Source organism: Diaphorina citri, unplaced genomic scaffold (genome assembly GCF_000475195.1).
Source record: "Diaphorina citri unplaced genomic scaffold, Diaci psyllid genome assembly version 1.1 scaffold276, whole genome shotgun sequence".
In the NCBI taxonomy this organism is placed as follows: domain Eukaryota; kingdom Metazoa; phylum Arthropoda; class Insecta; order Hemiptera; family Psyllidae; genus Diaphorina; species Diaphorina citri.
Window position 1 is genome coordinate 24,975 of NW_007377712.1, and position 27,018 is coordinate 51,992.

A 27,018-nucleotide genomic window follows, 5' to 3' on the forward strand; every position below is an offset into this window, starting at 1 on the left:
ATAGGTACTTGGCCGATGCATCAAGACTGACTTAATTCATACAGACATTGACTGACACTGCATGCGTGCAAAATAAATGAGACAAGGGTTTTAAATACGAGGTACATCGTACCTTCTCGGCTAAATGTCTTTAGTCAGGGATTGAAGCATTAGCTAACTTGGAGAAAGACATCATTTACAAATTTACATGAACTGATGTGCTGAAACGACTATTAAAATGTATGACTTGAGGAAACGTGGAAATTTCAACACATTTGAAACATTGAATGCATTGACTGACACTGCATGCGTGCAAAATAAATGAGACAAGGGTTTTAAATACGAGGTACATCGTACCTTCTCGGCTAAATGTCTTTAGTCAGGGATTGAAGCCTTAGCTAACTTGGAGAAAGACATCATTTACATGAACTGATGTGCTGAAACGACTATTAAAATGTATGACTTGATTGACTGACACTGCATGCGTGCAAAATAAATGAGACAAGGGTTTTAAATACGAGGTTCATCGTACCTTCTCGGCTAAATGTCTTAAGTCAGGGATTGAAGCCTTAGCTAACTTGGAGAAAGACATCATTTACATGAACTGATGTGCTGAAACGACTATTAAAATGTATGACTTTCTGACTGACTTAATTCATACAGACATTGACTGACACTGCATGCGTGCAAAATAAATGAGACAAGGGTTTTAAATACATCGTACCTTCTCGGCTAAATGTCTTTAGTCAGGGATTGAACCCTTAGCTAACTTGGAGAAAGACATCATTTATTTTACATGAACTGATGTGCTGAAACGACTATTAAAATGTATGACTTGAGGAAACGTGGAAATTTCAACACATTTGAAACATTGAATGTGTACGATTACCCATATGTATTTACCGTTGGTACCATGTACGTTGTACGTACATAATTATGAACACCTTTTACTATAGGTACTTGGCCGATGCATTCTGACTGACCTCTGGACAAAATTTGCACCACCATTTTCGTGTTCCTGGTAAAAAGACCTTTAATTTGTAAGAACGGTGTCAAAATTCATTTCATTTGAACTACACAGCTCATTATGTTTTTTTTATTTTTATTATTATTATTTAAAAGATAATTGGGATAAACCGAAAATTTGGAATATTTTGTGAAGCAATAATTATTTTGTGTTGAAGATATCTGTGAGTTATTTGGCTGCAAAGTTATTGTTTACCAAAAGGTTAAATTTACTAAATTGTGTTCGCAATTTTTCTTTTAGAATCTCCGTTCGAGGTAGTTTCTTGGTATTGAATTCAACCTTCGGTTGATGTGTGTAGGTTAGGCATTGGGTTGGATCGATTACTCTTAATCCCAAGATAATTCGACTTGGTAAGCCAAAGCTTATATGGAAGATTCAAGACTAGGTGGCAACAGTCAGACATATTACTCTTAATCCCAAGATAATTCGACTTGGTAAGCCAAAGCTTATATGGAAGATTCAAGACTAGGTGGCAACAGTCAGACATATGATGACGTCACACTACGACGCGACTGACCGCGGAGTTTTTCTTCTTTACTGTTTTATAGTTTTCCTCTCTTGTCTGTGAACACTGGAAAAACTTTAGTCGTACAATGACTTCGATAGTTTTGCGAGTTTTACGAAATTCAATTGTCGCCTGTAGAGTAGGTAAATAAAAATTTTCGTTTCAACGTACGTATTTCTAACGAAGTTTCGAACTTTTCATTTTCGGTACCTGACTCGGAAATAGTGAACCATCAAATAAAGTTTCCATTACTAAAATAAAATGAAAATATCGCGTGATAAATACCCATTGTGAGAAATAAATAAAATATCTGTTTTGGTAAATCTGAGATTAAATATATGACAACAGGTTTGTTCATCCAACTACATAATATTCAGTTTTATTCTGATCATGTAAATATTTTTCACTATATTAAATTTTGAGTTGCCTTTGTCTCAAAAAAAACTAGCCCACAGCGAAATCAGCACTGAATTTGGATTTTTGAACCAAATAATGATGAAACTTACAGCGAATTATTCTGATCTCATTGTTCATAAGTTGATATGGATATTTATGTCCTGATTGCATGAACAAGGGATCTCAAACATTAGGAAATGAACGAGAAACTACATTTGTGTGAATTGTATTTTGATCCAAACTACATGATAGAGGTTAAAATTATAAACAAAGAGCTCCAACGAGCACCATTAGGAATGTACAATGTACATATCCCAGGTGAACCAAGTCCGGAACCCGGAGGTGACGCTATAATTAATAAAAACGGAAACAGCATCGAGCTAATTAATGATAGACCATTCATCATACGTGGAGTATATGACATCGAGGAGGGAGTGAGTTCAGTAATCCTAGGCTCAAAACTGATCCAGTACACCGAAAGGTTATACGATTTTGTATTGAACCTTGAACTCAGGGATATTAGGGAATGTACATATCCCAGGTGAACCAAGTCCGGAACCCGGAGGTGACGCTATAATTAATAAAAACGGAAACAGCATCGAGCTAATTAATGATAGACTATTCATCATACGTGGAGTATATGACATCGAGGAGGGAGTGGGTTCAGTAATCCTAGGTTCAAAACTGATCCAGTACACCGAAAGGTTATACGATTTTGTATTGAACCTTGAACTCAGGGATATTAGGGATAAAGAAAGTTTGGCTCGAAGAAAATTTCCCCATGAGTATCCTATTAAACCTTCAGGAGGTTTCTCTCTGCGATGACGTAGGTTCTTTTACTTCTTTTCCTTTATGTAAATACTGGTTACATCTGCTTCAACAGCAGTTTCCAACTCTTTGCTCTCAATTTATCTATGAAAATTACACATGATTAATTACATATCGAAAATGAGTCTCATTTATTTATCCCTACAAGTCCCTAGACATTTTCGGCAGATGGGTCTTTTGACTTTTTTTTCCAAGTTTTGAACAGAAAAAAGAGGCACAAGCTTGAGGTCATATTATGTTACAAAGCCTACCAGACTTTTTTTTCCCAAGTTTTGAACAGAAAAAAGAGGCACAAGCTTGAGGTCATATTATGTTACAAAGCCTACCACACTTTTTGGATGAAATACATCCCCATTTTTATTTTCTTCTGATTTCACGCCCCATCTGGTACCTAGTCAAAATTTCAGGGCAGCCATACGAAAAGTGGTTATTTTTATTGTGCTATGAGTAATGAAAAGAAAATTTCCCCATGAGTATCCTATTAAACCTTCAGGAGGTTTCTCTCTGGGATAACGTAGGTTCTTTTACTTCTTTTCCTTTATGTAAATACTGGTTACATCTGCTTCAATTATCTCTATTACCTAAAGAGTATCAAAGCTTACGGATGAAAATTTCCCCATGAGTATCCTATTAAACCTTCAGGAGGTTTCTCTCTGGGATAACGTTGGTTTTTTTACTTCTTTTCCTTTAGGTATGTAAATACTGGTTACATCTGCTTCAACAGCAGTTTCCAACTCTTTGCTCTCAATTCATCTATGGAAATTACACATGATTAATTACATATCGAAAATGAGTCTCATTTTATTTATCCCTACAAGTCCCTAGACATTTTCGACAGATGGGTCTTTTTACTTTTTTTTTTCCAAGTTTTGAACAGAAAAAAGAGGCACAAGCTTGAGGTCATATAATGTTACAAAGCCTACCACACTTTTTGGATGAAATACATCCCCATTTTTATTTTCGTCTGATTTCACGCCCCATCTGGTACCTAGTCAAAATTTCAGGGCAGCCATACGAAAAGTGGTTATTTTTATTGTGCTATGAGTAATGAATATTCCATGTATTTTGTGTTTATAAAATTATTTGTATTGTTATAGAATATAGATAGATTACCAATGTGTTATGTGGCTTTATAAAAAGGTAGACTTTGTCTAAAATATAGACAATGTCCCATCCGGTGTCCGTAGATATGTGTATAGTCAAGTCGATAAGTATTTATGTATCTATTCCAAATTAATAGTGAGAACAATAATTTTTCCTCCTATACCACATTGTAAAGTTGAGTAATGAATATTCCATGTATTTTGTGTTTATAAAATTATTTGTATTGTTATAGAATATAGATAGATTACCAATGTGTTATGTGGCTTTATAAAAAGGTAGACTTTGTCTAAAATATAGACAATGTCCCATCCGGTGTCCGTAGATATATGTATAGTCAAGTCGATAAGTATTTATGTATCTATTCCAAATTAATAGTGAGAACAATAATTTTTCCACCTATACAACATTGTAAAGTAGATTTTATGTTAAACTCACGTGTACCTACCTGTTAAATAAAAGAACCAATTTTGAAAAATCACTAGAGTATCCAATGTAAACACCATACGTAATTGATGAAACCTAAAATTCTGATTGTAAAGTAGATTTTATGTTAAACTCACGTGTACCTGTTAAATAAAAGAACCAATTTTGAAAAATCACTAGAGTATCCAATGTAAACACCATACGTAATTGATGAAACCTAAAATTCTGGAAAACTTTGGATGAGGACAATAGAAGATTTCTTTTGAAAAATTCGAAAACTTCACAGCTTGTCTTGAGCCTACAATGCCACCTATAAATTGACTAAAAACCAACTCATAATATTGATCTTATTCTTCTAGAAGAAAAAGAACAAAACAATTTACACAGAATTGACAATAAAACAATTACATCTGAACAATTTCCATTACAAACTGGACAATGAAAACGTTACATGCTTTAATAAGTGTTGAAAATGAAGACAATATTTCATAAGAAAATACCACCATTTAAAAGATAGGTATATCATTTATTCTATTGGTTTTAATTCGTTGTACACAAATACAAGAAATTACAAACAAAGGGCAAAATTATTGCCTGGGACAATCTCTACCATTCAACCCTGTTCCTGAAAAATAGTATTTAGTTCGTAAAAAACACTGAATTTTATACATCCATCATTTCCAAGCACTTTTTATATTTCCAGGTTGCAACAGGCTTGGTAGAGCTTCCAACCAAATATTCACGCATGGTGTTAGACTTGACTGCAGAGTTGGGCGGAGTGACCACACCGCGGACAAATATATCCGAGTCTTCTCAACCAAACCGCAACAGCAAGAAGCTCCTATCTAGACAGAGTGAGTCGACTGCTTCTACAACATCTTTAACGACCGTCATTACTGAAGTGAAGCCCATCTTATTTTCAATTATTTTGGTTTAAAATAAACATTTGGGTAACAAAGCAAAGCCTACCTACGTGTTGATTCATTTGTTTTCTTCAATTTTCATTTATTTTTATTTTCTCATTAAAGAAAAGTACAAAATCATTCCTTCCTCTTACTCCCTCTTTGAAGTTAGCGGTTGGCAATAGAAACCCTCCGAACATAATAAGTAGATAAATAGTATATTAGTGAAACTTTTACTTTCGAGGAGTATTACACTACAATTTATTTTTTAGAGACACATGATATTGGCTAGTGGTCACGCCTAAAAGAGGGGTGCGAGTTTAATCAAAGACAAAGCAACGTAAGGAATTTCGACCTAAGTTATTAGGCATTTCAGAATTCGACCACATAGGAATAGAACTAGCTCAAAAGATTAGGTGGTACAAAATGCTTAAGACATTAACCTCGCTTGAAACCTTCCACTCAAGAGATTGCTTTCTTTCGCTGCCACGCTGCGCTGACATTGACATTCAAAAGCTTCTTTTCATATTTTTATTTACTGTAAAGTTTTCAAATCATGTCATCTATGCTGGTTGTAAAGTTAAGATCAATTTGACAATTTTCGAATGCATGTATGCAGTATAAAATAAAATAATAAAATCGTACGAAAAATATTTCATCAAGATGGTCAGATACAAATTAATGTTTTCACTTATCTAAAATTTGATTTTTTTAGGGCCACCTACAAATCTCGAAAGAAAAAAAATACCTACAGAAGGTTATGGTACTAATCAAGGTAGGCAATACACGGGTATTCTATTTTACGTGCTAAATTTTGCAGCAAAAACACGAGTGAAACTGAACAACTATATAGTTGGCACGGATAATATTTTCCATACGGAACTAACAACGGCAATGTCAATGTAGCAGAGAGACGCATCATGATCCACGAATCGATTGAGAGGGGTGCGAGTTTAATCAAAGACAAAGCGACGTAAGGAATTTCGACCTAAGTTATTAGGCATTTCAGAATTCGACCACATAGGGATAGAACTAAAGAGGGGTGCGAGTTTAATCAAAGACAAAGCGACGTAATGAATTTCGACCTAAGTTATTAGGCATTTCAGAATTCGACCACATAGGAATAGAACTAGCTCAAAGGATTAGGTAGTACAAAATGCTTAAGACATTAACCTCGCTTGAAACCTTCCACTCAAGAGATTGCTTTCTTTCGCTGCCACGCTGCGCTAGCTCGGAAATCAAAGCTCTTAGGGCCCAGGCCTCACACCCTCTCCTAGGGCGCAGGCCTTTGTTGCCTTTGCACCAAAATAGAAATGATCTTGACAAGACATTAACCTCGCTTGAAACCTTCCACTCAAGAGATTGCTTTCTTTCGCTGCCACGCTGCGCTAGCTCGAAAATCAAAGCTCTTAGGGCCCAGGCCTCACACCCTCTCCTAGGGCGCAGGCCTTTGTTGCCTTTGCACCAAAATAGAAATGATCTTGATGAACTAGCACGCTATTGCGTCCTTTAACGGCTTGTTATACATAGATATCAATGTTTACCTAGGCGATACTTTTTTCGCTATACGATAAAATGGTTCAGCTAACAGTGTATAGCGTATCATTTTAAATTGAAAGGTCAAATGTGTTTCCCGAGGTAAATATTGGTAAGATGACTGCAGGCCTTTGTTGCCTTTGCACCAAAATAGAAATGATCTTGAAACATACCTACAGAGGTTTCGGGAGGCCAAGATTGTACATAAAAGAAACACACGTCATGATTGTGGTTTTTGTCGGTTTACAAATAGATATTATCTCTCAAACATCAAGTCTTCTGTATTGTGTTTTTTTATTGTTTTTGAACTTCATTTCCATTTATCATTTTATTTTTTCCCCCATAATCATGTTGATTATTCTTTTTTTTTTCTAGCTTTTTTTCACACTTTTCTTTGTTAATGATTTTTTCAATACAATATAATGCCATTTTATGGCGGCATAATCTTTAAGTAATCTATTGAAAATATTGATTAATAAACGATAGACTTCACCTATGCAGGTACTCTTAAAAATAAAATATTACAGGATGAGAATTTTTTAATGTATGTATTCAATGCTACTTAGGTAATTTTTACCTTCGGCGTTTTCTAAAAATATATAAACTTGTGGAAGAGATTGGAACTTTCTTTTTATCTCTGTACCTTCTCTAGAACTTCACATTCTATATGAAGCTTTTGATATCTGCATAGTCTGCAAAACACAATTCACTCGATGTGCCAAATATAAGAAAATCATGTACGATACGTAAGGAATGACTGACCATTAAATAAACGATCGTCATTGTGATGTAAGAATCATCAAGAATTAATCCATCAAACAGAGAAAATCTGAATAGAGAAATTCTCAATAGTGTTTGATTATGCAAAACTGACTCGCTCTTCCCTTCAGAATCCGAATGAATACTGAACGTAACAAGAATCAGGAATACAAGATATAACAATTCAATTGAGTGATTTTCTGATACAAATGACTGATTGAGTTAATGATGATTGAAAGATGATAATGTTCTTGCTGGATGTGATGCAATTCCTTTCGGCCATAGTGTTTCACCATCTGTGCTTTCCTAAGCAAAAAGCCTTCAGCACAAAAGTTCATAGTTTAGCATACATAATTATTAGGTACCTACCTATTTTAATTGTTTTGAGATAGCCATTTCGAGGCTCAAGTTTGTATCAAAGTTGACGAGTCGAAACTTTCTGGAAGACTCGTGAAATGTGTGTGTGTGTGTTTTTCTCCAGAAAGTCAAGTTTTCATATCAAGTTCATTTTCAGTACCTGTTTCTTCGGTAGGTAATCCTTACTTTCCTTATCCTGATAGAAGATAAGATATACATGAAATATACTCTACATAAGGAAAGTATTGTTCCGGTCCGATTTTTATGACTTTTAAAAGTTTCACTGCAGGCTCTTTTTTATGTGTCTTTTTTTCCATCAAGATAAAAGTTTGAACAGAGTGTGGTATCTGAGAGCGGGGATATTAGCAACTATACACACCACGCTATCAGCAGGAACACTCAGCATGCTCCCGTTATCATGTCGCCCGAGAAGAGTGCACAATTCCATTACTACTGCTGTCCCATCTAATACATGAGTAAGTTACGTTTACGTAGTAGGTGGAAAAAAAAAGAAAAAAAAACTAGTGTGACAATCACACAATTTTTTATTGCATTACGATAAAAGATTTATTTATGTAGGTACAACAAAGGTACATAGGTAATCAATTTTTGAAGAAAGAAGATTTTTTTCAAAGTTTGGTACATATTTTTGAAGTAGGTATAGCTCAAAAAAATCCATAAGGAATTAAGCACACATATTCACGTGTTATAGGATACATTGAAGTAGGTATAGCTCAAAAAATCCATAAGGAATTAAGCACACATATTCACGTGTTATAGGATACATATCTGTTCAAGAAACGGCCCGACACGACGCGACGGCGCGACAATGCGACATTTAAGAAAAGTTTGCGACCTTGTCTAAAAGGCCATGTAAAAAGAATGATAAAATCCATGTGTAGAATCCATGTTCCAAAATCTAACAATCCCCATTTCACAGACTGTTTGAATAAAAACAAAATGATGAAAGCCAATATTGGAAAAGCGCAAAGCAGCAAATGCCCGTGACACGTCGGTAGAAAACAAGATGAAGATGGGAAATATGAGTCTGCAATACAACCGATATAAATTACTGAAAACTACTGTGGTAAAAAAAAGAAAAGCTATTCATATCTAATTGATTAGGTCGATAGGTACATAACTAGAACTAGAACCATGTGAGGGAGAGAGGAAGGGAAACAGAATGAAATAAAAATAAATCTCAAGAAAATTTCATCGGACAAAAAGAATTTTACCGACTTCCTACCTCGTATTGTATTTTGTTTTCAGTGGAAGAAGAAGATGGAGAGAGAAAGAGCATCAAAAAGATTCAAAGCTGCTGCCCACCTGACCAAGCTTTGTATTAAAATGAACGAAGACTATGTAATGACTGAACAAAATCAACCTGCTGTTACCAATAATAACAGTCAAGAAAATACTACACCGTCTAAACCTGGAGAAGACAATCAGTCAGCTACAGCAAATGACAACCAATGAGCAATGAGAGACTAATCCGACTAATCGTCTCATTTTTTAGAGAAGACAATTGCGTCAATAAAAAGTAAAAATACAGTACATACTAAAGATACCATACCAGTACCATTAGAACACAAAATATTAATTTTTTCATAAAAAGTAAAAATACAGTACATACTAAAGATACCATACCAGTACCATTAGAACACAAAATATTAATTTTTCATGTTGTTCTTCTTTTATTTCTCAAGGTGCATTCCAAGTAAAAATACAAATAGATAATTTGTGGATCTACTTTTGTTGGATTAAAGACAATTGCGTCAATAAAAAGTAAAAATACAGTACATACTAAAGATACCATACCAGTACCATTAGAACACAAAATATTAATTTTTTCATGTTGTTCTTCTTTTATTTCTCAAGGTGCATTCCAAGTAAAAATACAAATAGATAATTTGTGGATCTACTTTTGTTGGATTCTGTTAATTTTCATAGGTTTATGAGTCTAAAGGGTGTCCAAAAAGCACAAATGGTATTATAGGTAATGTTGCCTTTGACTAGCCCTTTTATTTTAGCTAATGATTATTTATTCATAAGTTTGTTTGTTTTTCAGATCAAATTGCCTTTCGATGAAAACCTAAATCAATATTAATAATGATAAAAAAGTGATTTAGTTTTGAAATCCAAAACTCCCTTCAAAACTTTGTTCTTGGTTAGGTACGTGTTTTAGTGTACACCCTTTATTCAAAGTTATGGAGATTTTTATTCCAGTAGACTCAGTAGAGATACATATGTATCAACATAGTAGGAAAAATATACAGATGGAAAACTAATAATGCACCTGTTATAGCAGCCTTTCCAATCCTTTTTACATGACCATTATGTTAGGACAAATGGTGCAGTTAATGCCGTCTGCAATGCGTCTGTTATCTCTACATGAAACTGTAATCGTACATTTGAATTTGTTGGACTCACTATTCTTGCATTATTTACCAGTTTACTGGTGATGGCCCTAACTTTCTTTTTTCTTCTTCTTTCAAAGGGGCTTGATAGAGGGAAGGATCTGTAAGTGCTAAAGTTTTATCGTTTTTAAGCGAAGAGAGAAATAAGACAGGATAGGAGGAAGCTGGATAAGAATGGTGGCATCGTAAACTCGATTTTTTTCTAGGTACAATTCAGCGAAGCAACGTAAAATTTCGATAAATAAAACTGCATCTAATCTGATTGTTTACAGGAGCATGTCAGTCTAGGTACAATTCAGCGAAGCAACGTAAAATTTCGATAAATAAAACTGCATCTAATCTGATTGTTTACAGGAGCATGTCAGGTCTGCCAAAGAAAAACATCAACCTAAAACAGACGTTCGAGCTGAAGTGTGGCGGAAAGACTTATGGATCAATGGATACATCCTTTGATTCAAGCAGACAAAACACTATATCATGTCAGGCCTGCCAAAGAAAAACATCAACCTAAAACATACGTTCGAGCTGAAGTGTGGCGGAAAGACTTATGGATCAATGGATACATCCTTTGATTCAAGCAGACAAAACACTATATTATCACAGGTATGAAGTTAGGGATTCCAAGCGCAAGTCGGGATTCTGCAGGGAAAAATCAACATAATTCGGAATTTATTCACGAACTTCACAGGTATGAAGTTAGGGATTCCAAGCGCAAGTCGGGATTCTGCAGGGAAAAATCAACATAATTCGGAATTTATTCACGAACTTATGAACTCATGAACTTGTTGACACTGGGCAACTAGACAGCATTATTTGACTCGAAACAATTTGGATAGGGGATAATGGGCTGGTGCCAAATGAACTCGTTTAAATCCCAATACTGTTCTGGAAACATCCAGTGTGTTCGAATACTGTTCACTTGTTTGTTATTGAATAGGTTTCAATATACATCAACACACAAAAAAGCGGAAAGCGGATAAATCTATACAAACTTGCAGATATAAAAGGTCAAGGTTGAAATGTCTGCACACTGGATTTCATAATCACTAGAATAGGCTACTTTGATATCGGCAAAATATACGTTTATATTCGCTCCATCCGGCCCAGTGCCGAAGTAGTCGGTAGTAAAATGCTCTTTGTTATATGATTGAGTTTGGGCGCAAAAGATGAAGTTTTACGTAGCAGAAAGAAATCATTGCACGCAAGTAGAACATGCGTTGTTCCTGAAAAATAATATATCTAGAAAGGAACCGACTGGTACTTCTTCATGGGGTTTAGAAGTTCAACTTGGGCCCATAAATAAATATTGTTCTACATAATATATGCCTCTACTGCTCATCCAGACACATAGGTACGTTGCTCGGTCGGGCGCAAAAGATGAAGTTTTACGTAGCAGAAAGAAATCATTGCACGCAAGTTGAACATGCGTTGTTCCTGAAAAATAATATATCTAGAAAGGAACCGACTGGTACTTCTTCATGGGGTTTTGAAGTTCAACTTGGGCCCATAAATAAATATTGTTCTACATAATATATGCCTCTACTGCTCATCCAGACACATAGGTACGTTGCTCGGTTACAATCAAACACTGCGTGCTATATTGTAGTCCCATTTTCAGCATAGCTTCACCTCAGTTTGAAATATATTTCCGGAGAATCCGAACCTATTGTTAATTATTCTTTTTTTTTTTTTTAATATTTACGAGACATACAAAATGTATCGACCAAGTTTTGGTTCCGTCTAGAGAAATTGAAAAATCAACGAAAAGTTTTCACAATGTATTTTTTAGTCCGTCCTTCCTTTATTATTACAATAGTAATAAAAAGGTATAAGGGACGGACTATTGTATTCGCTTCGGTGTCGTCTGTGTGTGTCAGTCTGTCAGTCTGTCAGTCTGTCTGTTCCCATAGAAGGACTTATCCAAACCTGGTCGACCTATATATCAAATTAAAGGTCTCTCAGTTTGAAATATATTTCCGGAGAATCCGAACCTATTGTTAATTATTCTTTTTTTTTTAATATTTACGAGACATACAAAATGTATCGACCAAGTTTTGGTTCCGTCTAGAGAAATTGAAAAATCAACGAAAAGTTTCGCTTGTTTTTTTTAATATTTACGAGACATACAAAATGTATCGACCAAGTTTTGGTTCCGTCTAGAGAAATTGAAAAATCAACGAAAAGTTTATTATTTGTTTGTTTAATTTGATAAACAACTTAGGACACAACGTTCGCATAGTTTTCGGGAGTGCGCTACTTGTCGCAATTTCTACCAATAGATTCATACCTAAGTATGTATTGACCTACTCCCTCCTGACCTTGCAATCCCATTATATCACTGCCAGTTAAGATCACACGATTTCTTTATAATATCAAACTCATTCTTTTGTTCAGAACTTTCTGTTTTAGTTCTTAGTGCTGTTATAAACATTTTTGTGTCAGCCCCTCTTTTCCTCTGGAACGCTTCGCGTTTTTCTAGTGTGTCCATCAGCTTTGAAATGACTTTTTAAATGCAGGACCATGAAGAGTGGGATTCCTATGGCATCAGTCGTCAATCCAGTCACGACAGCAGAGCCGATCAAAACAAAACTGGTGCCCAAAATTATCCCAGCAGTTTTTCTGGCAAGTTGACGTATTTCCGAGATGGACGTCGAAAAATCGATTACGTGCTGGTGTACGAATATGTTCCGTCTGGTAGATGTTCATCAAGCTCCAGTCATGGATCCAGTAGCGAGAAGAAATTGGCAAAGTATGAAAACTGGCGGACCACTTTCATGGCGAACTTGGAACGAGCTGGACTGCAAATGGAAAAGGTACGTTGTCACTGAACTTACATTATTACTAGATATTTATTTTCACTACTTAGCATGTAATCTTTACAAGTCATCAGTGACCGCAGGCCGCGCAAATCTAATCCAGCCGAAAACACCACCACAAAAAAAAAAATCGTATATGGTGCTGGATCTTATATTGTCATCAAAAAATTGGCCGAGCTTTCATCTGTTTAAACTTTCGACTGTTTCCCTCTTTCTCCCCAGGAAGTAATACAAACTGTAAATAAGAAATGCGTCCATTTCACCAAAATCCACGCACCATGGTCCGTATTGTGTCAGTATGCAGAAGAGTTGAATATGCGCGCTCCTCTACAGGTAAAAATGCATTTTCAAATGTTAAAGAAATCCGTACATTTCAAACATTTGTTTAAGGAGCTGGACTATTCGTTGATGGGAAATCTAGATCAAAATTCCGAGGGAAGAAAGAGGACATATTGAGGGAAGGTGGGATGATCACATATTCATATTCCAAGTATTAATCGTACCTTGGAGTCATTAGAGATATTGAATTTGAATAAAATTCTGTTTCAGGCCAACGTCAATCCCATACTAAACTGGTCAGAGCACCTTTTACAAACCCTGAGAATTCCCAACATTATGTCCCAGGATGTTCCCAATAAACCAACGGACTATTTCACAGGCCCCTTCAGGAGATCGAAAATACACAAGTAAGCAAAATAGTTCCAGAATACGAGTCAAGGGTACCATGAACGTTTAAAGAGGATGTGGGGGGGAACATTGTAAAAATAAGCAGCCTAGACATGCATGCACTACACTAAAACAAAACGGGGACTAATGTGTTAAAAAAATCAATTTAAAATCGACATAATGATAGGATATAAGCACACTTTCCCTTTGTTTCCTGCATTTTCCAGATATGTGGGCAGTGACAATCAAGCAACGTTCTTCAGCAATGCACAAAGAATCCGAATAGTGTATGAGATCCTATCGACAGCACTTTACGGTGAAAAGAGGAAAGGAGAAGTCGGTGTACATAATGATAGGATATAAGCACACTTTTTCTTTGTTTCCTGCATTTTCCAGATATGTGGGCAGTGACAATCAAGCAACCTTCTTCAGCAATGCACAAAGAATCCGAATAGTGTATGAGATCCTATCGACAGCACTTTACGGTGAAAAGAGGAAAGGAGAAGTCGGTGTCGATAGATTGGTAGAAGAGGGTATTTTCCTGTCAGCATTTCCTCTGCATGACGTGAGTGGATTGTTTTGCTCTTTCAATGATTTAACCTTGAAACTGTGTATTGACCTTTGGGGGACTTTGAATTTTGTTTCGCACAAGTGAAACGACTGATCGCACGCGAACAGTTGGGTATGTTAACATTTTGGCAGGCCTTCGTGGTATCAACAGTTGGACAAAAAAGAAAAGGGGGACTTTGAATTTTGTTTCGCAGAAGTGAAACGACTGATCGCACGCGAACAGTTGGGTATGTTAACATTTTGGCAGGCCTTCGTGGTATCAACAGTTGGACAAAAAAGAAACAGTAATCTGGGGATAAAATTGACGTATTTCAAGCTAAGAACATACTGGAATAGTGCTAGTAATAAATAATAACTTTTTTTTTATTAATAAAGAAAGAAGACCTCTAATTTGGATCTTGATCATTTAGGGGTTTTTGTTGAAATTTCAGGGCACTTATTATGTTGCAAAAGATCACTCGGACCAACTGAATCCAAGACAGGTCCTATACGAATATTGGGCCCGATGGGGACGGTGGTACAAGTACCAGCCTTTGAGTCATATACGAGAATATTTCGGAGAGAAAATTGCAATCTACTTCGCCTGGCTGGGTAAGTATTACCGATAAGACAAGAATTTATCGAAACGAAAGTAATCTATGTACTTGCGAATAAAAAGAAAGTAGAAAGCCTAAAACACAATTAAAACAAAGTACATAAATGAATTAATACTGTTACATCATGAAACAAACATTTCATAATGGCTTTCAAGCACGCTATTCGAGACTTCCTGATATTGCTCTTCATCCACAGCAATAAAGTACCTACGTACATAATAGCGTGAGTCCTCAATGTAAAATATATGTACGTGGCAGATAGTACTTAGGACATCCTTGTTGCATCATTCTATCCTGCTAGGGTATAGCGTGAGTCCTCAATGTAAAATATATGTACGTGGCAGATAGTACTTAGGACATCCTTGTTGCATCATTCTATCCTGCTAGGGTAGGTATTCATTTGTTGTAAAACATTTTTTTCCCTAATCATCAGAAATCAGAACATCAATATCGTCTACTTTACACTCGATCTAGCGAAGTTCTCCCCCCCCCTTCTTCTTTATGAAAGGTTTTGCTCGACTGCTTTTTTACCCTTGCCGCAAAATGCCATTTATCATATGGGCGAGGCGCATTAAATACACATTGTTCATTTAGGTCAAGACAAGACGATAAGCACTAGAAAATCCCTTTGAAATATTTTGCACTCGACATAACAATGGACTCACTTCTCATCATCTCATACATCAATGATAGATTGATTAACATATTAACAGGCGAAACTCATGTCCTATTTAAAGCGTTCCGTTTTGTCCCATATCACAGGTTTCTATACAGGGTGGTTACTTCCTGCAGCAATAGTGGGTCTCCTTGTATTCCTATACGGTGTTGTAACGATGAACACGAATAGGGTGGCCCATGAAATATGCACCACTGGGGATGACATCACCATGTGTCCACTCTGTGACAAGGAGCTGGGGTGTGGCTATTGGCAGTTGAGCGACATCTGTGGATACGCCAAGATATCCTACTTGTTCGATCATCCTGGGACGGTTTTCTATTCGGTGTTTGTTTCATTTTGGGGTAAGTGTTAGAAAGTTTTGTTTGGACTTTATCCCGTAATACACCTACTACAGTCGGGAGCCGGTCCGAAAGAATAACGCCGCTTTCGATTCCTCACATATCGGAAACGTAATTGCCCAAATTGTTGATATTACTTGATCACTAATTGATTTAGATTTAGTATGGCCACTGGCGAACCTCTTGTCGCTACAAAGCGGCGTAGACAGTTTAAAAACTCATCTGTGGTCATATCTTCAACTATTTCCAAATGTAATACACCTAGTACAGCCGGGAGCCGGTCCGAAATAATAACGCCGCTTTCGATTCCTCACATATCGGAAACGTAATTGCCCAAATTGTTGATATTACTTGATCACTAATTGATTTAGATTTAGCTAATACACCTAGTACAGCCGGGAGCCGGTCCGAAAAAATAACGCCGCTTTCGATTCCTCACATATCGGAAACGTAATTGCCCAAATAGTTGATTTTACTTGAATCACTAATTGATTTAGATTTAGACAATATTCATTAAGCAATTCATTTCCCCTCAATTATTGAAGATTTTATCTCTGATTTGCCCTCAATTGAACTACTTTATTCTCGTTCCCCATCAGCTGTGACGTTTCTCGAATACTGGAAGAGAAAGTCGGCCTCTCTGGCTCTTAGATTTAGACAATATTCATTAAGCAATTCATTTCCCCTTAATTATTGAAGATTTTATATCTGATTTGACCTCAATTGAACTACTTTATTCTCGTTCCCCATCAGCTGTGACGTTTCTCGAATACTGGAAGAGAAAGTCGGCCTCTCTGGCTCACTACTGGGACGTGATGGGATTCACAGATGAGATTGAAAGGCCACGACCCGAGTTTGCCGCCCGAGCGCCATTTCAGAAGATCAACCCCGTGACGGGAGTCAAAGAGCCGAGCTTTCCAAAGTCCCTAAGGAATACCAGGATCATTGCGGGCATGGGACTCGTTTTCCTGATGGTAAATCAAATCATATTATGTGTATTGTATGTGCATTTATTATGCCAAATAAATAAAAATTGAATCAAAAAATATCGCATAATATGATCTGGCGCTTTTTGTAAGATCACAACTTATAGGTACTGTTCGGCCGTCATTCAGGGACAAATTTCTGCTATAGGGCTTTATCGGAGAAGAGATCTAAAGGAGTTCGAAGTTTTCGGGACTTTACCTTTAGCCTCAGGCAGCTCAAATTTTACTATTGTGTCCCTGGGCTAGGTCTCAGAAGGTACGGTTCAGCCGTTATTGAGGGCCAAAGTTCTGCTAAAATAGAATAGTAGGTCAATTTCACCCTTTCAATGTTTTACAGTCAATCGAACTAACCTTCTTCTTGTTGCAGATTTCCCTCGTGTTCATTTTCATCTTAGCGGTCATCATATACCGGGTCCTCATCTCTATTCCATTGTTTCAAAATTCAGCGCTCCGATCATTCGCCCAAACGGTAGCCAGTGTATCAGGCGCGGTAGTCAACTTGTTTCTAATCATGGCCATGAGCAATCTGTATGAGAAACTGGCACTGCGGCTTACGTCATGGGGTAAGAATGACCAAGTTTCGAATCCTTGAATGGTCGCTTTAAGCTTATGAATCTACATAATTAGCGTCACTCGTTACAGTCAATCGACTTCGACTGGAAAGAACATGAACTAGGTCACATCAAAGATCTTTGGTGAAATGTTCAATGTTGAGCACATTGCATACAGTCAATCGACTTCGACTGGAAAGAACATGAACTAGGTCACATCAAAGATCTTTGGTGAAATGTTCAATGTTGAGCACATTGCATAGGTGGATTAAATTAACGGGCGCTCATTTGTTTTAGATGATATTATCATGGTTTCTGAGCACATGAATACGCCCATGGGGATCAGGTTTGAAATTTGACCTATGAAAATCGCCCATGAAAATTTCCCTCAGATTGCATACTTTTGAACATGTTTTGAATTTTTGTTCTTCGTTGTTTTCAATTGCAGAGAATATCATGGTTTCTGAGCACATGAATACGCCCATGGGGATCAGGATTGAAATTTGACCTGTGAAAATCGCCCATGAAAATTTCCCTCAGATTGCATACTTTTGAACATGTTTTGAATTTTTGTTCTTCGTTGTTTTCAATTGCAGAGATGCACAGAACACAGACTGAGTTTGATGATAGTTTAACGTTCAAAGTATTCATCTTCCAATTCGTATTATCATGGTTTCTGAGCACATGAATACGCCCATGCCCATGGGGATCAGGTTTGAAATTTGACCTGTCAAAATCGCCCATGAAAATTTCCCTCGGATTGCATACTTTTGAACATGTTTTGAATTTTTTTCTTCGTTGTTTTCAATTGCAGAGATGCACAGAACACAGACTGAGTTTGATGATAGTTTAACGTTCAAGGTGTTCATCTTCCAATTCGGTCACATCAAAGAATTTTGGTGGAATGTTTAGAGTTGGGCACATTGCATAGTTGGATTAAAATAACGGGCGTTCATTTCTTTTAAGACGTGATGGTTTTCCAGCACATGAATAATTGAATACGCCAAGATGGGGTACCATAAACTCCTTACATACAATTCCATTTGAAATTCGACCTGGAAATATCGCCCATGAAAATTTCCCACAGATTGCATATGTTTTAACATGTTTTGAACCTTTGTTCTCAATTGCAGAGATGCACAGAACACAGACTGAGTTTGATGATAGTTTAACGTTCAAGGTGTTCATCTTCCAATTCGTCAATTACTATTCGTCCATTTTCTACATCGCCTTCTTCAAGGGCAGGTTTGTGGGTTGTCCGGGGAATTATTCGAAAATATGGAGCCTTCGCAACGAAGATGTAAGTAGAGAAATGAGAATTTCCATGTTTGGAGATAGGTAATGGAGAAATTCGTCTTTTGTTGACATTGTTGAAAATTCAATAAGACCAGCCAGTTAGCTGAGACCGCGGTCTGTCAGACTGACAGGTCCCACAGACGGTCTGAGCGTGGGCGTAAGGCAGTGGAGAAATGAGAAAAAATATTATGAAAGTTTTTTGTTTAACTGGATGGGTTTGACCAAAAAACATCTCATGCTGAGGATATATCCAGAGAGTGTCAGAGTCTAACATAAGTGTTTCCTCCATATCACCTTGATTTCAGTGTAGGACAGGGGGTTGTCTGATAGAGTTGGCCCAGCAACTTGCCGTCATCATGATTGGTAAATTGACCAAAAAGCATCTCATGCTGAGGATATATCCAGAGAGTTTCAGAGTCTAACATAAGTGTTTCCTCCATATCACCTTGATTTCAGTGTAGGACAGGGGGTTGTCTGATAGAATTGGCCCAGCAACTTGCCGTCATCATGATTGGTAAACAGTTCTTCAATAATGTCAAAGAAGTCGGAGTACCCAAGGTCAAAGCTTGGTTCCAAAGGAAAAAGGTAGGTCAACAGAAATCAGCTTAACTGCAGGTATGTGCTGTATCGTAGCAGCAGCTAAGAAGAAAATCAAACAAAATAGGTCTAAAAGGAAAAGATTCTTCTGAAAATTTTATGCTAACAATGTCACATCTTTCATTCTGTTGACAGGTTCGAGGAAAAAGGTAGGTCAACAGAAATCAGCTTAACTGCAGGTATGTGCTGTATCGTGGCAGCAGCTAAGAAGAAAATCAAATCAAACAAAATAGGTCTAAAAGGAAAAGATTCTTCTGAAAATTTTATGCTAACAATGTCACATCTTTCATTCTGTTGACAGGTTCCTGTGTTTTGTTGACATTATTGAAAATTCAATAAGGCCAGCCACACAAGCTGAGACCGCGGTCTGTCAGACGTTAACGTGTGTGGCGGAAAAAGCTTGAGGCCTAGGATACCTATATCCAGAGAGTGTCAGAGTATAACATTAATTTTTCCTCCATATCACCTTGATTTCAGTGTAGGACAGGGGGTTGTCTGATAGAGTTGGCCCAGCAACTTGCCGTCATCATGATTGGTAAACAGTTCTTCAATAATGTCAAAGAAGTCGGAGTACCCAAGGTCAAAGCTTGGTTCCAGAGGAAAAAGGTAGGTCAACAGAAATCAGCTTAACTGCAGGTATGTGCTGTATCGTGGCAGCAGCTAAGAAGAAAAACAAACAAAATAGGTCTAAAAGGAAAAGATTCTTCTGAAAATTTTATGCTAACAATGTCACATCTTTCATTCTGTTGACAGGTTCAGCTTTCAAAATCTCATCTCAAGACTAGATGGGAAAAGGACAATCATCTTCCAATCAATAAAGGCCTTTTTGAGGAGTATTTGGAAATGGGTAGGTCTGCTTTAAAGTTTTATCGAACTAATGCACAAAATCCACGTTACTGTATTTTGTGACATTCAACTTCCTAAGGGGTATGATCTCCGAAAGAATTCCCTATCTCTCTACAAAATATGAAGACACTATTGAGAGAACAGATTTTATCATTATCTCATTTCTGTGAAGTTTTATCGAACTAATGCACAAAATCCACGTTACCGTATTTTGTGACATTCAACTTCCTAAAAGGTATGATCTCCGAAAGAATTCCCTATCTCTCTACAAAATATGAAGACACTATTGAGAGAACAGATTTTATCATTATCTCATTTCTGTTTCAGTTCTCCAGTTTGGGTTCATAACGATATTCGTGGCAGCATTTCCTTTAGCGCCGCTGTTTGCCCTCCTCAACAACTGGGTAGAAATCAGATTGGACGCTCAGAAGTTCCTGTGTCAAACCAGACGCGTTGTGCCGGAAAGGGCTGAAAATATCGGCATTTGGTTCAAAATACTGGACATGCTCGCCCATTTGGCGGTCATTAGCAATGTAGGTTTACCTTCAATGTAATTTCGCTTGAGATTCAAGATAAATATACCTTTGAGCTATTTGTAATTTCAAACCAGCAATATAACTATGTACGTAAGTATGTATAGGATAGATTCATAGATGGATCTTTTCAATCAAGTCATCAAATATGATTGTGATAGATATTGCACACAGAATTTATCCATCTAGACTAGGGTCACTGGGCCTTTTAATAAATCATCACCACTCTCTCAGCAGTCATTAGCAATGTAGGTTTACCCTCTGTAATCAAGTCGAAAAGTCTAGGTACATTTTGAGCTATTTGTAATCTCAAATCAAACCAGCAGAATAATTATGTAGGTAAATAAAATATGTATAGCATAGATTTTATAGATGGATCCTTTCAATCAAGTCATCAAATGTGATTGTGATAGATATTGCACACAGAATTTATCTACGCATCTAGACTAGGATCACTGGGCCTTTTAACAAATCATCTATGCCACAACCACATTCCCACAGCATATTTTTGAATAGATAACTCAACTGTTGCAGGGTTTCCTGATAGCTTTCACGTCCGACTTCCTGCCCAAACTTCTCTACCAATACGAACACAACTGGAGCCTTGGTTGGCACAGATAATATTTGCCATACGGAACTAACAACGGCAATGTCAATGTAGCAGAGAGACGCATCATGATCCACGAATCGATTTTTATTTCCTTGATTTGGCCAAATCAACTAGCACGCTATTGCGTCCTTTAACGGCTTGTTATACATAGATATCAATGTTTACCTAGGCGATACTTTTTTAAAATGGTTCAGCTAACAGTGTATAGCGTATCATTTTAAATTGAAAGGTCAAATGTGTTTCCCGAGGTAAATATTGGTAAGATGACTGACTACGGTTTAGGACAGAGAAAATAATTTACTTACCTATTTGGTTTTCAGAGAATTCTTCACATTAACTTTTGGTTTGAATGGGTTGTAAACTGTTGTTGAGCCTTAATTATCTCCACAGCATTCTCAAATCCTCATTCATTCTGATAATCGAAACAGTCCTGAAAAACAAGCCGTTTGTTCTTGTTCAGAAAGTTATTTTATTATTATACCTAGAGTCCCCCTTTATTGTACCTATTGTATAAATTTTGGACAAGCCGTTTGTTCTTGTTCAGAAAGTTATTTTATTATTATACCTAGAGTCCCCCTTTATTGTACCTATTGTATAAATTTTGGTGTTGACGGGAGTAGATAATAAAAATAATTTGGATGATGATACTCACAACCAATTCCACATTTCTACTGAATGGAAGGAAAAACAAGAAGCTAGCTGAGCGAACCAAATTGACTTTTTGTACATCCATCTCCTTTTTGTTGTTTTATTTTCATGTACGAGAGACGTCTTTTTTGTTGTTATATTGTTTGACAAATGGTTTTGTGTGTTGGAAATTCTTTTCTGCTTTCGAATGAAATGTTTAATATCATTTAATGTTATTGTTTTATTTTTTGTGTCTTCTGTTTAGCAAGAATCCAACACAACTTTGAACAGTGAGCATTGACAATAAATCTTGCGAGGCTCGGAATCCCTGACGTTCTATTGGGGGTAATTTTTATCGTTTACTTCAAATCAAATGCTTTGTTTGTTTTGAATGAAGCCTTCACCATGACTGACTACTTAACAACACTTTTATTATCATGTCAATTTGATGTGCCCAAATTTTCTTCGGTGTTTTAATGTATAGTGACAAAACTCCTTGTCACATGACTCAAGATAGATTGTAAATTGTCTGTATGAATAAGAAGTCACCAAGGGTGCTACTGTCAGCTATCTATTGTAGCAAAGAGTGAAACTTAACAGTTAAACAATAATTTGTTAAAATGATACGACAACCAGTGGTTCTATAAGAACGCGAGACATCAAAGGTTTTTACGTGAAAAATGTACCTATCAGTAAGTCTCATAGGAAAATTTTAAAATGCTCAAGGCAAAGACTTGTTTTTACTTTCTATTACTACAGTATAGCGAGCTATACTAGTTGTTTCATACCCACCCCGTAATATGGAAAAAGTCTTTGTTTCGGTTTTCCGTGGCATCGAGAGCTCCTTGGAAAAATCGATAGAGGAATTCCTCTTTCCTATTTTCCCTTCCAAGAAAAAGTCTTTGTTTCGGTTTTCCGTGGCATCGAGAGCTCCTTGGAAAAATCGATAGAGGAATTCCTCTTTCCTATTTTCCCTTCCATATGGAGATGGGACAGAATATCACGTACCTACCCATTTACTACTGTGCTGCACACTGCAGCTCTATTTTGTTAATTAAACAAAACAGTCCACTATAGGACAAAGAGGAATTCAATCCAGTGGCTTCATTTGTATACAGGGTGAATATTATTACATTTTAACATGTGTATACCTGCCATTCTTGTATAAGGTTATGAAGGGGTGTACTGATCACTTTTATCTTTCATACAGTTATCCAAGTCAAGCCATACTTTTTAGGGAGATTAAATTTGAGTTATTCAAGTCTCAAACCCAGTTGAGGTACCTAAGTTACTAGTTGAGGTACCTAAGTTACTGGGAGAAAAAGGAAACTATGGATGAACTAACTAATTTTCTACATCCAGGATTTCCAGGACCATGTCAGGGAGAAAAAGGAAACTATGGATGAACTAACTAATTTTCTACATCCAGGATTTCCAGGACCATGTCATGGATTACAAGAACATCATGCCATAGTGGAGCTTTCCATCGCTTGGCGATCATAGATATCTAGAAAGTACCTGGGTACAAACCATGTGTTTGTAGTCTACACACCGTATGAAACCATTTTGTACGAAACAAAGCGTAACAAAGTAATTCAACAGGTACAAAACAAAACAAATGTAAGGAATGAACCTATCTCCCAGTTGGGTGCTTTTTTCGTCTAATAAAAGTACTTGACTATTAACACCAGAGCAGAATTATTCCCACGGAAAAGGTGTTGTTCATTAGAGCTGTACAATGCAGGTTCCAAGATCTAAGATCCTCTGCTATTGTTTCCCTAGAGTAATTTTGAATCTGGGAAAACTGGAGAGAGAGGTTGATGATAAAACGAGTACAACTATGGTAACTTATCTTTTTAATCATTCATTCTAGATTGAGGATACGTAAGGACACTAGATTACCAGGCCAAATCTTCGCAAGGCGCAGGTTTGGACCTAGGGTTTCATTGCCTAGTTAACCTGACAAAAAATACAATTGAAGGTACAACAGGAGCTTGATTACAGTCAAATTTAATGAAACTAACGTAGTTAGAAAGCTCAAAGCTTACAGTTTGGCTCCAAATAAAATGGGACTTGAGGGCGGAAAAAATTGAAAGATTTTTTTCCTCTCTACAGTTTGTGTACTTAGGGAAGCAAGTTTACCGAAGTGGTAACTCTGTCTCACAGAAAAACATTATTGTAATGAATTGATATAAAAACTTGCTGAAAGACAAACAAGCTAGAGCAACAAACACACAAAACCCACCAACAGAGTGGCGAGCACCTCGCCTAAAAGAAAAAGTTAATTAAAATTTCTCATTAACTTGAAATAAATTGAAAAAAAAACGATGAAGGTGGTGAATCGTGGATAGTCATGACTATAAAAATGAAGATTGAGAGCGAAACAACCGATGGTATGAAAGATGGAAGAACCACAAGTGTGGATAGTAAATACCATTAAACCTATCGACGATGACTCTGCTATTTTGGAATGTGCAGAAGAAGGTAGGTAGTATAACTATCGTAATGGTAAATAGTGTTTGTTCGTCTTTTTAAGTTTTAAATAAGATTCATCAAGATGAATAATTTTATGCACCTAAACATTATGCAAAGGTGGTTTACCTCCTGGGTAGAATGAAACCCAGGCGGAAGTTGTCACGTTTCAATCAACCACCATGGGTAGATGGAGATACTATTCAAGAGAAATACTGTTTTCGTATATCCTCAACTTGTCAAGGTAGTAAATATCAATCGTGAATACAAGCAGAAGAGAAGTTGGGACTTAATGGAAAAGAAAAATAAGTCCCACGCCTGTATTATTTAGTTTAATAAGTCCACAAAAGAAAGCTACTCAAAGCCGCTATAACAATCAACAAACAAAGATGTCAATAATATAATATCAAAGACTCATATTCAAAAGTCCCGATAGTATCAATCTAATGCTGTTTTGCCATTGTCGTCTCAAAGCCGCTATAACAATCAACAACACAAAGATGTCAATAATATAATATCAAAGACTCATATTCAAAAGTCCCGATAGTATCAATCTAATGCTGTTTTGCCATTGTCGACGAAATATAATTAGAAATGTCTGCAACTTATGGTTTGCTCAACGACCAACTATCTATTACACACTAATTCCATCTGACTTAAGTCCACAAAAGAAAGCTACTCAAAGCCGCTATAACAATCAACAAACAAAGATGTCAATAATATAATATTAAAGACTCATATTCAAAAGTCCCGATAGTATCAATCTAATGCTGTTTTGCCATTGTCGACGAAATATAATTAGAAACGTCTGCAACTTATGGTTTGCTCAACGACCAACTATCTATTACACACTAATTCCATCTGACTAGAATTTTTCACCCTCGGGGACGTATAGAAAAAACGATGAAGGTGGTGAATCGTGGATAGTCATGACTATAAAAATGAAGATTGAGAGCGAAACAACTGATGGTATGAAAGATGGAAGAACCACAAGTGTGGATAGTAATATAGTAAATACCATTAAACCTATCGACGATGACTCTGCTATTTTGGAATGTGCAGAAGAAGGTAGGTAGTATAACTATCGTAATGGTATAATATCTACCTATTGAGTATTAAATACTGATTGAATCATTGAATGTTTCTCATTGCAGCATGTCGTGTTTGGGATTTGTCGCATGATCGACATTTTGGTCCCCGATATTCCCGAAGGACTCGAGTTTAAAATCAAAAGGGAACGATACCTTGCCAAGCAAGCATTGCAAGATTCGGAAACCATGATGAACGTAAGTGACTGTGCTCCGCACACAAATATTTCATAAGAAAATGCCACCATTTAAAAGTTAGGTATATCATTTATTAAGACTCTTTATTGGTTTTAATTTATTGTACACAAATACAAGAAATTACAAACAAAAGGCAAAATTATTGCCTGGGGCAATCTCTACCATTCAACCCTGTTCCTGAAAAATAGTATTTAGTTCGTAAAAAACACTGACTTTTTTACATCCATCATTTCCAAGCACTTTTCATATTTCCAGGTTGCAACAGGCTTGGTAGAGCTTCCAACCAAATATTCACGCATGGTGTTAGACTTGACTGCAGAGTTGGGCGGAGTGACCACACCGCGGACAAATATATCCGAGTCTTCTCAACCAAACCGCAACAGCAAGAAGCTCCTATCTAGACAGAGTGAGTCGACTGCTTCTACAACATCTTTAACGACCGTCATTACTGAAGTGAAGCCCATCTTAAAATCAAGAAAGTCGGCTACTTGTATTGACCTAACCAGCACAGAAGACGAAAATGACGAAAACCATCTCAGAAAGAACACGATGAAACAGAGGTCTAAAAGTGAACATGGCTCTTCTTGATAATATCTACCTATTGAGTATTAAATACTGATTGAATCATTGAATGTTTCTCGTTGCAGCATGTCGTGTTTGGGATTTGTCGCATGATCGACATTTTGGTCCCCGATATTCCCGAAGGACTCGAGTTTAAAATCAAAAGGGAACGATACCTTGCCAAGCAAGCATTGCAAGATTCGGAAACCATGATGAACGTAAGTGACTGTGCTCCGCACACAAAATATTTCATATAAAATTCTGGAAAACTTTGGATGAGGACAATAGAAGATTTCTTTTGAAAAATTCGAAAACTTCACAGCTTGTCTTGAGCCTACAATGCCACCTATAAATTGACTAAAAACCAACTCATAATATTGATCTTATTCTTCTAGAAGAAAAAGAACAAAACAATTTACACAGAATTGACAATAAAACAATTACATCTGAACAATTTCCATTACAAACTGGACAATGAAAACGTTACATGCTTTAATAAGTGTTGAAAATGAAGACACACATTAAGATGGTATATCTGAACAATTTCCATTACAAACTGGACAATGAAAACGTTACATGCTTTAATAAGTGTTGAAAATGAAGACACATATTAAGATGGTAAAAGGTGGTTTACCTCCTGGGTAGAATGAAACCCAGGCGAAAGTCGGAAGTTGTCACGTTTCAATCAACCACCATGGGTAGATGGAGATACTATTCAAGAGAAATACTGTTTTCGTATATCCTCAACTTGTCTG

The 27,018-nt window shown here is 36.6% G+C and overlaps 1 protein-coding gene across 1 annotated transcript; it reads left to right on the plus strand.

Annotated features, from left to right (window-relative positions):
* Positions 1–1,535: 1,535 nt before the first annotated feature.
* Positions 1,536–26,290, plus strand: LOC103506947 (anoctamin-7-like). The gene is made up of 20 exons (XM_008471377.2): positions 1,536–1,859; positions 7,974–8,292; positions 10,588–10,598; positions 10,718–10,836; positions 12,750–13,046; positions 13,272–13,382; positions 13,599–13,735; positions 14,112–14,280; positions 14,717–14,876; positions 15,644–15,901; positions 16,652–16,872; positions 17,252–17,447; positions 18,569–18,735; positions 19,188–19,316; positions 20,082–20,175; positions 20,502–20,707; positions 21,242–21,318; positions 21,708–21,780; positions 25,571–25,702; positions 25,958–26,290. The coding sequence occupies exons 3-20, from the start codon at positions 10,592–10,594 to the stop codon at positions 26,288–26,290; spliced, it is 2,886 nt and encodes a 961-aa protein (XP_008469599.2). The 5' UTR covers positions 1,536–1,859; positions 7,974–8,292; positions 10,588–10,591.
* The last annotated feature ends 728 nt before the right edge of the window (positions 26,291–27,018 follow it).